General features: G+C 59.0%; 1 protein-coding gene across 2 annotated transcripts in view; it reads left to right on the forward strand.

Annotated features, from left to right (window-relative positions):
* Window positions 1-2080: 2080 nt before the first annotated feature.
* ZNF512B (zinc finger protein 512B) overlaps window positions 2081-16851 on the forward strand; it is a 38652-nt gene continuing 23881 nt past the window's right edge. For both annotated transcript variants that reach the window (XR_010885974.1, XM_067307492.1), the window contains exons 1-7: window positions 2081-2135; window positions 4709-4849; window positions 9482-9604; window positions 14670-14749; window positions 15570-15698; window positions 16240-16412; window positions 16580-16833. Coding sequence is in view for 1 of the 2 variants with exons in the window: in XM_067307492.1 (XP_067163593.1) it covers window positions 4843-4849; window positions 9482-9604; window positions 14670-14749; window positions 15570-15698; window positions 16240-16412; window positions 16580-16833 (766 nt within the window). In the remaining variant the exon portion in view is untranslated. The remainder of the gene's footprint in view (window positions 2136-4708; window positions 4850-9481; window positions 9605-14669; window positions 14750-15569; window positions 15699-16239; window positions 16413-16579; window positions 16834-16851) is intronic.

The raw sequence follows: 16851 nt of genomic DNA on the forward strand, positions 1-16851 counted from the left end.
GGTCGCCTCGATATCGCGTTATTGGAGAGTGTCTCCGTACCCGTCATCCCGCTCCGAGCCTTCCGGGTGGCCCGCCGGCGCGCGGGGCGGCTGGGGCGCTGCCGGGTGCCGCGGTGCCGCTCGACGCCTCCGGCAAAGCGCGGCACCCGCGGCTCTGCCCGGGCTCGCACGAAGCCGGGGGGCTGCACCTCCCCTCCCGGCCCGCCGCCGCCCTCCGCTCCGCGGCGGAAAACACCCAGCAATTACGCGGAGCTTTGCACGCTCACCGCAGACGTTAATTAAGCTCCTTCCCCGGAATGGAGACCAAGAGGGAAACCGGGGGGAAACTCCCACCTGGTATTTTTTTTCTTTTTTCCTGCTTGGATTACACAACAGCGGCAGCCCCCGGCAGCAGGGCCTGGGAGCCGGCAGGGCTGAGCCTTTGCCCGGGGGAAGCTGCCGTCGGGTTTTCCCTAGCAGACAGCACTTTTCTCCGGCCTCTCAGCCTGGAAGCGGAGGCTGGCCCATCCCACGGACTTGGGGAACAGGGGAATGAGATGCGAATAAAGCCGAGAGCCTTGCCGTGCCCAGGTCCCCGGAGATGCAGGAAGTTATCCGTGCTTCCCATTCCGTTCCGGAGGTGTCCTGACGCCGCGAGGGTGCAAGGTGGCTCGGGGCAGGGTGACAGCTTAGCTCCCGCGTTGCAAAACTCCGGAGTTTCCCCTGCTTGGGGGAGAAGGGGCTAAGGGAGGATCCCACCCCGTCGCTTGTGGGTCTGGGGGCTGCGGGAGGTCGGTATTAACGCTGGGAACGCCTGGGTTTGGCTGCCGGCGCCGCTGCCCGTGGGTGCAGGCTCTCGCTTTTGCAGGGTTCGGTCCTCTGCACCTCGCTGCTTCCTCCGGAGGGAAAAATGGGATTTGTGCTCCCACGCTGGGAGTTTCCAGGCAATCGCAACGGGGGCGCGTTGCTGCAAGAGCCCCCGCACGGCGCAAAGCCCGGTGTTTCTCACGCAGGGCAACGGGGCCCCGCGGCTGGACCCCGGCCGGTGCAGCACCTCGGCCTCACGGGCATTTCCAAAGGAAATTCCGTCCTCCGGCAGCAGGGGCCTGGGGGAGCAGGGGGCGCCCGAAACGCCCGGGCGCACAGCCCTGCCCTGCCACACCGTCCCCTGCGCTCCCCGACCTGCATGGGCCAGAGCCGGGCTGCGATCCCGGGGCGACAGCGCGGAAAGCCGCCCGCCTGGGATCATGGGGCTCGGGGCTGTCCGGGGCCTCGCCACTCCGACGCTGCCCCACGGCCACGCAGGATGGGATGGGATGGACTGGGACAGAATGGGATGCGATGGGACAGGATGCGATGGGATGAGACAGAATGGGATGGGACAAGATGGGATGTGATGGGAAGGGATGCAATGGGACGAGATGTGGTGGGATGGGATGGGACAGGATGGGATGAGATGGAATGGGATGGGACAGGATGGGATGGGATGTGATGGGACGAGATGCGACAGGATGGGATGGGATGGGATGGAAGGGAATGAGACGGGACAGGATGGGATGGGATAAGATGCAGTGGGATGGGACAGGACAGGCCGGGACACGGGCCGGGCCGGGCGTGCTGCGCTGCCCCCGCGCCGCCGCGGCCCCGCTCGGGAGGGGGCAGCGCAGCCGCCCCGTCCCCGTCCCCGTCCCCGTCCCCGTCCCGTTCCCCCGCGCCGCGCCGCGCCGCCGCGGGGCTCGCACCTGCCTGCCGCCGCGCCGCACCGCACCGGGCCGAGCCGCGGGGCCGCCGGGGCCGCGGGGCGGGGGAAGGGGCGCCGCCCGCGTCCCGCCCTCCCGGGGCGGTTCCCCCCCCCCCCCGGCCGCCCGCCCCGCGGCCCGGCGGCGGAGCCACGCGAGAGCCGGGGCGGCTGGGCCGGCGCGGGCCGGCGGCGGGCGCGGGGCGCGGGGCGGGCCGGGCCGGGCAGCGCGCATGAGCCGCGGCGGCGGCGGCGGCGGGCGGGAGCGCGGCAGCGGAGCGCGGCGCCGCCGCGGCGGGTGTCGCCGCGCCTCGGAGCCCCGCACGGCGGCCCGCAGCCGGGGGCGGCGGGCGGCCCGGCGCCGCCTCGCCTCGCCCCGCGCCGCCGCCCCGCGCCGCGGCCCGCCGCCGCCGCCCAGGTAAGCTCCGAGCGCCGCCGCCGCCCCCCCCCCCCCCCCCCCCGCGCTCGCGCCCGCCGCGGCCGGCGTCGCCATTTTGCCTCGCCGCCTTCGCTCCGCTGGCGCGGGGCTCCCGCCGCCGCCGCTCCTCTCCTGCCCCTGTTTTGTTGGGGGTTCCCCCCCCCTTTTTTTTTTGTTCCCCCCCTCCCCCGGGGGGACCCGGCGTCGCGTGTCGCCTCGCGCCGGCCCAGCGCCCCCCCCCCCTCGGTGACAGGCGGCGGCGGGTGACACCGGCCGCCCCGCGAGGGGCCCGGGCAGGGCAGAGGCGGTGGCGCGGCCCCGCCGAGGGGAGGGGACGGGAGGGGAGGGGACGCGCCGTGCGGCTCCCTGGCCGAGGAGGGGGCCGGAGAGGTGACAGGCAGGTGGCCTGGCCTGGGAAGTGGCAGGAGAAGCGGGGGCCTGCCTGGGAGGTGACAGACAAGATAGCCAGGCCAGGGAGGTGACAGGTGAATGGGAGAGCCAGAGAAGTGACAGGACAGGACAGCCAGGCCAGGGAGGTGATGGTCGGACAGGATGACCAGGGAGGTGATGGTCAGACGGGATGGCCAGGCCAGGGAGGTGACAGGCAGACAGGATGACCAGGGAGGTGATAGTCGGACGGGATGACCAGGGAAGTGATGGTCGGATGGGACAGCCAGGCCAGGGAGGTGACAGGTGGACAGGGATGACCAGGGAGGTGACAGGCAGAAAGGATGTCCAGGGAGGTGATGGACAGGATGGCCAGGCCAGGAAGGTGATGGTCAGACAGGACAGGACAGCCAGGCCAGGAAGGTGACAGGTGGACAGGATGACCAGGGAGGTGATGGTCGGACAGGATGGCCAGGCCAGGGAAGTGACAGGCGGACGGGATGGCCAGGCCAGGGAGGTGACAAGCAGATGGGATGACCAGGGAGGTGAGAGGCAGACAGGATGGCCAGGCTAGGGAGGTGACAAGCAGATGGGATGACCAGGGAGGTGATGGTCGGACAGGATGGCCAGGCCAGGGAGGTGACAGGCGGATGGGATGTCCAGGCTAGGGAGGTGACAGGCAGATGGGGTGGCCCCAGCAGGCCCAGGGAAGGGACAGCTGCACCAAACGCCGCATCCCCTCACGCTAGGGACACCCCTGGGCGAGGGGACACAGGGACATCGTGGTCACTGTGGTGGGCACCCGCTGCCACGACCTTGCGGCAGAGGCGAGACCTGCCGCGGACGGGGCAGGCCAGGTCGGGGACATCTCTGTGCTGGTCCGGCGCGCGAGGGGCGCTGGCCTAGCCGGAACGTCGCTGCTGGAGGGGGCAGGCTCCGAGGAGGCCAGGCGGCAGCGGGGATCGGATGAAGTTGCTGCTGCTCATTGTCTGCTGGGGTTTTTCTTGTGCGCGTGTGTGTGCTTTTCCCGTTTGCTTTTGTGCCTTAGGATGGGCGAGGGGGAGGGACTTGCTAACGTGTTTCAAACAGAAACTTTAAACCATCAAAAGCTTCACCCACGCCCAGAAATAGTCACTTGGCTGAAAGACAGCGGCTTTATGCTGTTTGTACTTGATGAGAATTATTTCCTTGAGAAGCACCTTTGCAGGGGGATGTTAAACGTGGGAACTAGCAGCCCCAGATTTTTGCTCGGATTTTGCTCCTTGCCTTTGCTCTTAGGAAGTGTCTCCCAGTGCATAACCTTAGACTCCTCGTGCTGCTGCTGCAGTTTCTGTCTCGAGCTAGCGGAAGGGGTAATCGACACTGAGAGAAAGCAGATCCTCGGGTGCCGGGAGAGCAGCTGAAATCGGGGAGCTCCGTTGGTTTCCGTCGGCCGCGGTGTCCTCGTGTCATCCCCCGCCGCCGGCCTTGGCGCGCCGCTAGCTCCTGCGCTGCGCAGGGCAGGGATGTGCCGGTCGCTTCCCATTTTGGCATTACCCAGCCCTGAGCATCACCACGGGCCGTTTGGAGCCGTTGCTAAATTATTAACGATAAGTGGAGCGTATCGACTGGTGATGGGGGCCGCTTGCACGAGGCGCACCCTTAGCAATGGGACCTGTGTAGGAGTTTCAGCTGGAGAACTTTGTGCCTAAAACCTGCCAGGCAATTTTTCCCCCTCCATAGCCACAGGGCTTACTGGGAATGGGGGGATCCCAGCAGTCCCTGGCGGATGGGAGCCAGCCTGCCAGCCGAGCTAAAACGGGCAGCGTTCGGGTACAGCCGTGCGCGCCCTCCCCTTGACTTTATCCAAGGCAATGGCCGTGTGTTTGTGCATGGAGTTATTTCCCCTTTTTCAGTCTGTGTCAGACTGACCCAAATCTCCAGGCAGTCACTGCAGTTTCCCCAGCCGTTGCTCGAAGTGCTGATCCGTGCGCTCGCGGCTGCGCCCGGCCAGCAGAGCTCGACACCGCTGTTGGAGTGGTTTGTAATAGAAAATAGCCTGTCTGGGAAAGCAAAGCGAGTGTGACATTAGCTGCGCCGGTGCGGGCTGCCGCTCATCCCTGGCTGCCTCTTGTGTTGGCCTGCTGCTTTTTTTCTGGAGCGGGAATGGGATGCTTTAAAAATGCTACCTCTCACTTCTGCCCCAGGTGCCTCGAGCCGAGCCGGAACGTTAATCCGTGAGCCCCCGCGGCGGTTCGTGCGCTCCCGCCGCGTCCCCGGCTGCTCCGTCCCCTGCCTGCCGCCCTGCTCCGATGGCACGAGCATAAGGTGTCCTCGCACCATGCACAGTAAGGACCTGCCGATATCTTTTTCTCCCCCCCGCCCCATAAGTTGCAAAAGGGTTTTAAAGAAAATTTAATGAAAGCGCGGAAAGGCGCGGGATGTAATCTGTTGTCTGGTTTCAGCATGCGTTAGGCAAAAACAAGTGAGAAGTTTGGACATTACAAAAAACAATGGGCTGATTTCTGCTCTTTGGCTCCGGGGCAATTCCTCCAGGATCCCTGGGGTTGTATCGGTGGTAAGGGAGTGGAGTTTGGCTCTTGCTAAATGGTTTATTTGCTTTTATTTTTCATTTAGCCAAAAATAAGAGGGGAAAAAAAATCAAAGAAGTATTTGGTGTGGAAAACAAAAGAAGTTCAAACCATTCTAAGCTGGCCAGAAAGGATCTCTGCGAGGAGACAGATGTGTGAAGGGGAGGAAGAAGTTATTAGCTGTGAGAATAGGGCTGAGCTGAAGATGCTGAACGCGAATGTAGTTTTTGGAAGGGAGTGTTTGGGGTGGCGATGCTTGGCTCCTGCCCTGGCTCCTGTGGTTTAGTTTACACTGCCCTTGGGTGTTAAGTAAAGAAAGTAAATAAGCAAATCCGTGCGCAGCCCGGCCTGTCCCTGCTCCTGCACCATCACGCGGCTCGCTCCCTCCGGCATCCCCGGCATCTTCCCGGGCAGCCAGCGCTGGGAGCCCAAGTGCAACCAGGCTCCCGGGCACCAACTTTAAAGGCAGCATTTGCCCGGCGTGTAATTAGTGTGATTTTCCTTAAAACTGCTCAAATACGTACAGTGTTTATGTGGCAAATGCAGACGTTTTATGCTCTATAGTGTGTCTAATTACAGCCCTGTCTAGATAGGCAGGAGCGCGGCGCTCTTGAGGGTGTGCGCCCCGTCCGCAGCTCTGCCGCTCGCGGGTGACTGTCTGTGCCTCTGGGCACGCCGGGGCTCCTGTGAGATCTTTATCCCGGTGCTCCCTTCCCCGTCTCTCCCTCTCTCTGGAAGCGTGTGCGTAGCCAAACGAGTTAAATTGTGGAGCTGCTGGGTTTAGGCACTAGCCCAGCTTTGATCGACGTCAGCTGTGTGAACTTCCCATTGGTTTTCACCCGGTTGTAAAACAGGCAGAGATGTTGTCGTCTTCAGCTTTCAGTTAGCTTTGTTTCTTCAGTCTTTTTTTTTCTTTTTTTTTTCTTTTCTTCCTGCAAGTGACTTAACTGTGAGGAGAGCTCAGAGGGAGCAGAGGGGTTAGGAGATAGCAGAGGAAGGAGGGGGACTGGTATGTCCGTCCCCTGGAGGAGCAGGGACAGTGCAGCGGACCTCTGTGGCCGTGCAGATGAGCTGGGGCTGAGATTTGGGAATGCACCGCAGGAACCACCTCTCTGCTTGCTCTGGAGACCAGCAGTCGTCCCTGGGAATGCACCAGCGGATGGGGTTAGGAGCTGGGGTGTCTTCTCTTGCTCAGATGGGAAGACGACCAGCCGTAAAAAGGCTGTCCAGGCCTCTGGTCTCTCCAGCCACGTGCAGTTGCCTCAGTCGTGGAGACGGTCCCGCTCCTCCTCTCACCCCCGCGGCCAGGCTTGTTTGTTCAGACCAAAAGGTTGTTGCATGGTTTGTGCAGCGCCTGGCGTCCCGGGGTCCCTGGGTCGCTGGGCCTTCCCGACGCTGCCAGCAGACAAGCTGTAGCTAATGCACCAATCTCCTGCCGAAGGAGCCCAAATTAGCTGGATAATGATTCCTGTGTTCAGCACCAAATGCCAGAGAACCTGTTGCCAAGACTGAAATTTCTCATTTGATCCGATTAACCTTTGTGTCCGTGCAAACAACCAAATATTTGTCACCAGCTGAACACGTGCTGGAGGGTTTTGCCAGAGCTTCTCGGAGCGTCTGGTTTGCACGCGACAGGCAGTGCCCTTTCCCACGCAGCAAGGCCCGTCACAAGGACGCCCTCGTGTCCCGCGTGGCGAGGACACGGGCGGCAGCGTCGGGGTCTTGCTGCCTCCCGTGCTTGGGCTCTTGACTTGCCTCGCGAGGCCGTGCAAGTGTGCTACCGTGGCAGGCTCGACCCTTCCGGGGCCTCTGCGCGGTGGGTTGAAGGAAGACCCGTTTACCACGCGCTCCAGGCAGGGATGCCGCCACGCTCCTCAGACCGCTGAAATCGCTCTGGTTGCGATGAGTAGCGTTCTCCTGAGCACGCGCTTGGCGCGCGAGGGCTGTCGCTTTGGCTGCTCGGCTGGCTGGGTTGAGGCTGCCGAGCAGCACGTTGGCTGCTGGATGCTGCGGGGCGACGCCTCTTCCCCTTCGGTTGAGTTAAACGATGCAAACATGCGATTTTGTGGGAGGCTTTGGGGGCGAAGAGTCAAATCTGTGTTTTTTAGGATGTGTGTGTGGGGGAGAGAAGTGCTAAGCAAAGGGGAAGAAAGCACCGATTGGCGCTTCCCTTAGCCGTGCTGCCGGGCGCCTGGCTCAGCACCAGCGTTGTTTCCTCCCCGTGTCCCGTCCCAGGCCTCCGGGCCAAAAGTGGCCACGGTGGTCAGCAAGGCTTCCCTCCCAGAGTGCGAAGCTCTTGCGGAGGTTTGGAGGACTCCTTTCTCCCTGGTGCCCAGGGCGCAGTCCCTGGGGCCTTGCTGCTTTTCAGTCAAGGGGAACGTGGTGTCTCCCGACAGCCCCTGTAATCAGAGGTGTCTTAGCTTGCGCTGTCTGGAGGGGAGGAACCGCAGCGGTGGCTGGCAGACCCGGGGTGTGAAGGGAGCTCGCTTTCCGTGCGAGACAGGAGCTAGAGGGAAAGTCGCGCGTCTGCGACGGGATCGGCTCGCGGCTGCTTGCGGCTCGTCGGGGCGTTTGAGCACGTAACACCGCAGCTTCGAGCAGTACAGGCTTGCGGGCAGCCTGGTTGCGTTTCTGGAGAATTACTGCAGGCCGCAGCGGAACGATCAGGCCTCGCCGCTGCCGCTGCACCCCAGAAGTCCGAACAGGTGGTTGGCTCAGGGCAGAGCTGTGCAAAGAAGGACCCACGCGATAAGGAGGCGACTGAATGAAACGCTGCAGGGACAGGCTCTGCTGCTGGGCCGGGAGAGCGAAACCTCGGTGTCCGTGAATGCCCGCCTGTCTTGCCTTGATGGTGGTCCGTCATCTGGCTCTCGGTCAGCAAAGACCGTGTCACGCGCAGCAAGGCTGCGTGTCGGGCTGGAACAGTGCTGTCCTCCTGCAAGATCACCTCGTGGTCTCAATTCTTGCACCTCTTCCTGGACTCTCAATTTCTGTAGGGTCTAGGAGCCGGGAGAGAAGGGAAGGTGACACCCTTCCCTTGGAGGTGCTCTGACCACCCTGCTGCGTTTGGTCCCGATGGGATGGGGACCGTCATCTACTGGGGCTGAGCAGCCTGTTGCATGACCACAGAGCTCCCCCGTGCATGCCACCCCGCCTGCTTCACTGCGGACCGTGAGGAAGAGGGAAAGCTCCGTGCCTCAGTTTCCCCAGGAGACTGATTTGGCACCATCTTCTAGATCCCAGTGAGGAGCTGGTTTGTGCATTAGAGAACACAATGAATGTTGGTATAAACAGATGGTCCAGAGTCATCCTTCGTTCTGCCCCCTAGATTTCAGCTGAGCTGTAGACATAGGGCAGGATTTGGCTCCCTTGGTGTGACCGGCCTTTCCAGCAGAAGCCGGGCCAAGGCAGGAGCCGCAGAGGATTTGGGTCCGTCTGCTTGGTCCTGGCAGTGCTCCCAGTTGTCTGGACACAGCTTGCCTCTCCCGTGCTGAACCTGCCACGTGCTCCCCCAAAATCACCGGTTGCTCAGCACTCCAGGAAGTTTCGTCTGCATTTTTAGAGGCATTTCCAAAACAGAAAGGCGTGAGTGTCTTCTGCGAGGTGGCCGGGCATCCCTCGCTCCTGCTGCGTTGTAGCCAAACGGGGAGAAGTCAATGCCAGCACGTTCAGGTGACTCATTCTAGCTGATTGTCGCTCCTCCACTAATTTGAGCGTGACGGGGTTTGGGCTTGGCGTGCATCTGAAGATATTTGGAATAAACTCAGGCAAGATCCAGCCGTGCCGTGGGCTCATTCCTGGCACCGTTGAAGTTGAGGGGTTGTCCTACTGCCTGCTTCCGCTGGGAGCAAGACTGGGCCTTTTGCGATAATTTCTGATGTTCATTATTTATAGAGGAAACCAAATTGAATTATTAATATGGAAAATTTAGATAACATTAACAATTCTCAGTTTATAACAGTTTCCCATTAATAAGGAAAATTGGAAATTTATCACTACATCTGCTCATTAAAACTCACTATTCTTTTTTCTTTTGGTGTTTTAAATGAAAGTGTAGAAATAAACGAAGGGGAAAAGCCATTTATTCGTTACTTCTTTGGATGAAGCCAGCCCATAATTTTTAATAAAGTCTTTGCTGTTATACGCGGAGAGAAAACCAGCCTGTAATGAAAGCAGCTTTTCAACCATGTCTGTGGCGTTGCTCAGCCATATAACAAACATTTAGAAACACATCCCGTTTCTTCTCTTTGTGGCAACACTTATTGCTGTCCGGTAGTTTTCTAAGTCCCCTCCCTCCCTCCCCAGCAGCTCTCCTTGCTTTCAGCATATTTTTTTTCCCAGCTCCGTGGGGCTGTGCGTGAGTTTTAACACGTCCCCTGCTTGTTTCAGAGATGGCGGATTCCTATGCCTGTAAAGGTGGAAGGAAAACTGCAGGCTCGAACAAACCCACCGCGAGCAAAGAAAGCAGGACAGACGCCAGGATAAATCCGCCGGCAGAGCTTCCCAAGCTTGGTAAGGAACGGGGTTTTCTTTCCGCGGAGGTGAAGGGGGTGGAGGGGACAAGGTGCAAATGCATCGGGTCTCCCAGTGTGCCTGAGCGGCTCGGTGCAGCCTCAGCTCTGTGGGTTCGAACGACCGGCGTTGGCTGTGCTGGGCCACGAAAGCCCTGGGCCCCTGGACCTGTAGGGAGCTGCTCCCAGGAAACGGGGAGTGCCAGGAGGGGAGGGAGAGAGATGATCTCCCTCTTTAGAGGGGTGTGCATCTGTCTAACGAGATGGGTGTCTCGCCGTCTATTTATCACGTTGGTAGCTAAGTGTTACATGAAAGGATGGAAAGGCTTAAACGAGTTTAGACCATCTGCTGTCTCCCGTGTCGCGTCCCCCAGGATGTCGGCTTGTGAGCGTACAAGCCCGGGGGACCAGCTTGCGAAGGGTTGTCACTGATGGATAGCTGATTTCTCTATCCAGGAATTTCTGGGCCCAAGGAGATTTTTCTCTTGTCTGCTTGTGCCGGGCAGACCTACACTGCGAGCACAGAAACGCTCCAGCCGCCTTCACCCGAGCTAACGAGGCTGGGGCAGCTCTGGACACCGTGGGGCAGAGCTGCTGGTCTGGACGCGGTTTTGCTGTATTTGGGCAGCTCTGGGCCCGAGGTTTGGCTGGTGCCTCTTCACCTCTCACCTTGCCCAGGCAGCCGGGCATCGGGGCACACAGAGGTTGAGGTCGGCAGGACGTAGGCCGTGGTGCGGCCCGGGCCCCGTCGGCTGCTCAGCGTAGCCTCCGATCGCTGCCGCGGCCCAGCGCTTGCACAAGGTGGGAGCCCGGCTCCTCTGAAAAACAGACCCCAGCGATGTATCTCAGACTGGACATCCAAAATCCCTGGCCTCCTGGGGAAACCTTGCCCTAAATGTTTCCCAAATGTTGCTCTTCCCTCGAGGCAGTTGCAGCTGTAATTGCTACCAGAGCAGTGATTGCTACAGAGAATGAACTACATCTGCCTGCAGTATAAATATACCTGTGTTTTGGGGGTCTTTTTCCCCTGTGCCACATCCTATCAACAACTTTAAAGGTGGAAAAGCCCTCCCTTTTTCAGCCCTTCCTTCTGATTTAGGTAGACGTGCTGGAGGGAAGAAGTTTCATTGCTCCTACTGGGAAAGCGCTGGGGGTGAAAACTTTTAACAGCGTTCCCTTTGTCGGGGGAGATTAGGCTTAACGCGCACCGGGGAGAAAGGGGCCTCCCTCGCCGTGGCTTTGCTGGCCCCTCTCTCGGATGCAGCAGCCTGGTTGGCGCAGGGAGCGCGCTTTCCGCTGTGTGCTTTTGGTCTTGGTCCGGAGAAGCCGTGAGTATACGGGAAAGCTGTCCCCAGTCGCTGCTTTTAGAGGACCTGCCATTTCCATCTTGCTGACTCAATGCACGACTGCGGGAACCGGCTGCAGGGACACACGGCCACGAGGCCAGCCGTAAAACTAAGCGCAGCCAGGTTTGCGCCTCTGCTGCAGATGCCTATAAAAGGTCTGGGTTTCGCACTGAGCGCGCTGCGGGGCGCGCTGCGTGCCAGCACAGCACGTACCCACCATGGTCACTGCAGCTGGCCTCGCGGCAGCGGGCTCCGGGCTGGCAGGTGGCAGTGCGAGGAGCTGCCAGTGCAGATGTTGGGAGAAGAGGGAGCATTTTCTGCTCCCCGGGGCTCTCCCATCCCCGTCCTCGCTGTCCCCACCTGGCAGTTGAATGAGGACACGAGGGGTGTCTCGACTGGGAAGTCTCATGTGCTTCTCTGCATGAAATGTCCCCAAAAGTTTTGAAACTTTTGCAAGCTGTGAAAAGCAGAGGGAGAGCGGAGCTGTCACCGGAGCATCCGAACATGCTGCGTCCCTGGATGTGCTGGATTCATTCTGGAGAGAGTGGCTTGGGGGAATGGTGACACGCTGTTCTGGCTGCTTTGGGATATTTTGAACTTGGAGTATTTTGAAGCATTTAGGAGACAAAGCTGAAAAGAGGAGGAGGAGTGACAGGTAACTGCGGTGTTGTGAGCCTTTGTGATTTTTCTGCAAATGCTGTATTATCTGGTGTTTTTCGTGAACTCCCAGCTCGCGGAGTCCCATGATGTGCAAGACTCCTAGCTCCCATCTCGAGTGGAGGGTGAGGCCCTCACTTCCACAAGCATGGAGGAAAAGCCTGAATGTGTGGTCTGAGTGAGCCTGAATTTAACAGCAGGGAAAATATGAAACGCAAAGGGAGCCTGTGATGAACAGAAGCCCTCTGCAGAAGCTCTGCGAGGGGTTGAGAGGAGCCCTGCAAAGATTGCTCCAGAGCTAGCACGGGCCAGGCGCAAGCTTGCAAAATCCTCCTCTCCCCTCTCTTTAGGGCCACAAGCCATCCCTTACGTTTTGGGGCAGAGCAAAGCAAGGGAGAGTCCAAACCAAACGGGGCATTTTTGTGACAACTGTGGGAGGCGGTGCGTAAGGCTGGAGAGGGACTAAGCAGCATTAAATACGTGGTTGTGAACGAGCCTCGTCTAACAGCCGCAGGTACCTGTTGACACGCCAGCTGGCTCGGGGTTGCTGTGGTCGTCCTTCGGGTTTATTGTAGCTCTGGGGCCCCGCTAGAGCAATGAGGTTGCCTTGCAGGGGGGAAGGTAAATGGCTTTTTAAGGGCTTAATTTATATTCCATAAAGGTCACTGCTGTGTTGTACGTGAACAGTCACGTCTTGCCGACGAGGCCTTCTGGGCGAGTGGGATTCCCAAAGGATGCAACATCATCAAATGATGCTTTTATGGATATCAAAGCAGAGCAAACCAGCTGGCACAACTTCAGGGGACTGGAAATTAAATTGTCTTGTTTGCTATTTTTCCACTGGCTGGTGGGGCAGAAGGCATGAAAAAGGAGAGAGAGAGTGTTTTTGGCAGTGCTTTTGTAGGTAACCTGTTGGCTTTCCGTTTAACCTCTAACTCTTGTTCCAAAAATGCTGGCTTGGCTTCTGAATACGGCCAGCAGCAGCCTCGGAGCTGAGCTCTGGTTTCTCAGGAGCTGGAGAGGTTGCAGGCGGTGCTGCTGGCCTGTTCTTTTTATCTGCTTTTCACCAGGGAAGGCTCTTTTATAGGCTGAGTTAGTTTGGGTTTTTTACCTAAATTATCCTCTGCTAGCTGTTTTAGGGTTTCCTTTGCAGGGAGGTTTTTGGTTTCTTTCTGTTTCTGTTTTTGTAGCAAATGGCTTTTATTCCCAGGCCTGTTCATTAAACCCTCCCAGATCTCAGTTTGAGTCTTCCGTGCACAGTATTTCCCATAGGCTGTTCACATCTGTCCGGCTTGGCTTTGGGTTACGCTGCCTCCCCACATCACTTAAAGTTACAGGTTGGCCCTCAAAATACGTTTGAGAGAGCTTTGCAGCGACTCCTCCACAGCAGGCTGGTTTCACTTGGAGGCACGTTCACTTTTTGCACGCTGGCTGCTCGCATCCACCCGTGCGGAGCTTGACCTGCTTTGATCACGTGGTTTTGACCAAGGAGCTGTCGTGCCTCTCTGCTGTTGCCTTTGCTTCCCCCCTCTTTTGAGCTGTGCCCACAAGTGAGCGTGCAGGCAGATTTGCACGGGCCCCACAGCAGACAAGGGTTTAAAAACGGGGCTCGGGTACCTGCGCCCTTCTCTTGTCCGCGGTGTTGGCTTTAGCGCAGCCAAGCTACAAACCCAGGTTGAAATCCGTTGCAGAAAATGGCCATTGCTATTTCCTGCTATTCCCATCGTTTCAGCTCTGTCGTGACCTGTATTTTCCAAAATTGCCCTGATTTTGGCTGTTTCTGTTAGCAATTGTCAAGCTTGAAAACCAGAGCGCAGCAAAGGACCCTGAGCAGTGCAGAGCACCCTCGGTGCCGGGGAGCCGCGCAGAAGAGCGAGCGCAGCCAGACCCCTCGGGGCATCGCTCGCTGCAGCTCTGCCTGCTCCTGCTTGGGGTCCTGAGCCACGGTCTCCAAACCGACAGCCAGCCACGCGCCTCCTCGGTCACATCTTCAGTCTCCCCTTCGTTGACTGAAGCTTGCAAATGCAGCTGCAAGAGCCCAAAGAGCAAGAGGCGGATGTCCGACAAAGCTGAGCACATCTTTTTGGGATGCCTGAAAATCACCCCGATGGTTGAAAACGGGAAGTCAAAGTGGATTAGTTTGATAAACTGCCCTCAGTCCTCGCATACAAACTGTAGTAAAATTGTTGTGGTGTTTGCACTGCTTCACTCAAACCACTTTAGATGTGAAATAGGTGAAACCAGGGAGTTCACTACCGTTGTGAACCAAAGTGTCCGGTCTGGGGCTCAGCACAGTTGAACAGATGACAGTTGTGTCCGGAGTGCCCCAGCATCCGACTCCGGAGGCTTCAGAGCAGGCCTGGCTGTTCAGAAGTGGTGACAACATTGCAACGTCTGGCTGAGCTGGCCACGTTGCTGCCCTGCACAGCCGATGCCCCGCGTTGCGGTCAGGGTGCTGCGAGGGTCCGCTCCGAGCTCACGGAGAGCTGCGAACCCCTTGCGGAGGCAGCGCGCACGGTCCCCGTGGCCTCCCTGCCGCCTGAGCCTGGCCCCCGTCACGGCCCCACAGCCAGCCCCGGCCCAGTGTGCCCATTTAGGCCCAAATTTCTTTTGCTAAGTAGTACAGTTGTTGAAGGACGTCTTCCAACCCAAGCGGAAGGACTTACAGGCCGGTTTTGCAAAGCAAGCCCCAGCCATGCTGGAATTGCTCCGTGCTTTGCTTCCGTAAATGGAAGGAGAGATGGCTGGAGGGAGACAGGCACCGGCCAGGCTCTCCAGTGGCCAGAAGCAGCAGGGCTGTGTGCAGCCCTCTCCCGTATGGGTGTCTGTGGGTGCACAGGCTGTGCCCTGAATTCCCAGGGAAGCTGTAATTGCTTTCCAAAGGGAAATCTCCATCACCGCCAGGACTGCAGCACATCAGTCCTATGGCAGCCAGGAGACGAGGTAGGGCTGGCCGGGCAGCTGGCGGCGGGGATGGGCAGGGGAGAGCCGAGCTGCGGCGGATTGGCGCCCGCCGGGGTGGCCGGCCGGCCGGAGGGTCATGTGTGCTGCGTCTGTTTGCAGGAAATGCAACCAGCGACAAAGCAGAAGGCAGGAAGAAAGGACGACCCAAGGCCGAGAACCAGGCGCTGAAGGACATTCCCGTAAGCCCCCGTGTTGTCTCATCCCAGATGCGGCCCCATCTCTCTCCCTCTGACTTGTCCTTCGTGGCTTGCTGCTCTGGCTGCTCCAGCCAGCTCCCCTCTGGAGTTAAACCTGCCCATCAGATGGTTTAATCTTCAGAACGACATAGTCTGGGGCTCTGCAAGATCTGGGCCCCTGAACCTCCTCCCTGCAGGCCCCCAGCATCACTGAGCACCTTGGAAAACCACGGTGTGGAACGGCACCCCCTGCCCCAGCCTGCCCTTCCTGGGGCCGTTCCCGGCTGAGCTTTATTCTCTCGCAGCCGCGTTGGGTTTGGTTTAATGATCAGGGAGCACCAGGGAAGGGGTGATTTATTCCCTGCGGAATTGTGCAGTTTAATTTCAGCATGGGAGCGTGGACAACACACAGAGCGGTTTGTCATGAGAGTGTGGCCATGGGTGATTTACTGACTAGATGAAATGTGGGGTGGTTAAATCACCCAGGTGACTCGTGGCCTGATTTATTCCCCGGCCTGGGCGAGAGTGTGCTTTATGCTCTGGGAGGCATGGCAAAGTAAATTTTCAGGAGGAACCGCTAGCCTGTCGAGCCTGCATCGTACAACTCCATTACGGTCCCATTCGCTGGCAGGAGCCCGAGCGTGCTGAAACGCAGCCCTGCGGTCTGCTCTGCGGCGGTGCGGTGGGAAGGGGCTGGGGAGGGGGACAGGAGCAGCGCGAAGGTCCGATCCGTGCCCCCAGCCCTCTCGAGATGCGTCTGCCTGCTCACCTGGGCAGGCGATGCTCCTCACTCAGCTACGTCTCTCCTGTCTCCTGTTCCCAGCTCCCCCTGATGAACCAGTGGAAGGACGAGTTCAAAGCCCACTCCAGGGTGAAATGCCCCAATTCGGGCTGCTGGCTGGAGTTCCCCAGCATTTATGGCTTGAAGTACCACTATCAGCGCTGCCAGGGGGTAAGCAGACCTGAGGGCTCTGCGTCCTTTCTTGCATTACCATCCTCAGGGTAAAGCCACCCCTCTTGGGCCTTCAACCTCAGAAGAAACGTGAGATAAAAAAGGGGAGAAAAGCCAGGAGGGCACAAATGGACCGGAGGCTGTTTGTGAGGTGTGTGCGAGAGGGCCAGGGTCCCTTCGACACCGTGTCAGGCCTAGCTCAGAGGTGACCCGGGCCATCGGTAGCTCCGTTCCAATGGGGAGAAGGGTATTTATGCAGTGTCCTATTTGCACACCCGTAGCATGCGCTGCTGTTAAAGGCATTTTCAATTTATCCCTCAACCAACCAACTCAGGGTCAGAGTTTGAGCCAGACCTTTGATCTAGCTCTCTTAGTAGCTTGTTGCTGCCCCTTTGGGAGCAGCAACCGTCTCCTCCTGTCCACCGGCCACAAAGCACTTGTGAGATTCCTGGCCTCATTGCAGTGCATGCCTCTGTCAGGAAAAGCCTCGTCTTTTTGCAGTCTAATGTCAGCGACCATCTGTCTCTTCCGTCCTGCACAGGGTGCAATCTCGGAGAAGCTGACGTACTCATGCTCGTACTGTGAAGCTGCCTTCACCTCCAAAACCCAGCTAGAAAAGCATCGCCTCTGGAATCACTTGGACCGGCCAGTGCCAACCAGCAAAGCAGAAAACAAAGTGCAGAAGTCCATTGGGAAGAGCAGTGGCAAGAAAAGGTACCAGGTGGTGGCTGGGCTGCTGGGCAGTGGGGTGGGGATGGCTGAGAGCAGGGAGAAGGGGAACCTTCCCACTTCCATTCCCATGGGCTGGGGAGGGGGGAGAGGTGTCAGCGATGTTTATCTCTCAACCCCTCTTTAAACAAGCCCTCTGTGCTTTGCCCTAGAGCTGCTGAGAGTTCAGCTTGCCCCACCATCCATCCCAAACAGGCAAAGACGGAAAAAGCCGTGGCCCAGGACCACGCTGAGAATGGCGAGTGCCTGGTGGAGAACCGGGAGAGCAAGGAGTTTCAGATCGCAGCAGCAGAGGCAATTGCAGCCGCGACGCCCACGGCGAAGTCTTCGAGCTGCAAGGATGCTGGGCAGCAGGGGGGCAGCCAGGCCTCGCTGCAGGAGGAGGACCCCGAGAGGATGAAGCACAGTAAGATTAGAGCCCGGA

Source organism: Apteryx mantelli, chromosome 18 (genome assembly GCF_036417845.1).
Source record: "Apteryx mantelli isolate bAptMan1 chromosome 18, bAptMan1.hap1, whole genome shotgun sequence".
Classification (NCBI taxonomy): domain Eukaryota; kingdom Metazoa; phylum Chordata; class Aves; order Apterygiformes; family Apterygidae; genus Apteryx; species Apteryx mantelli.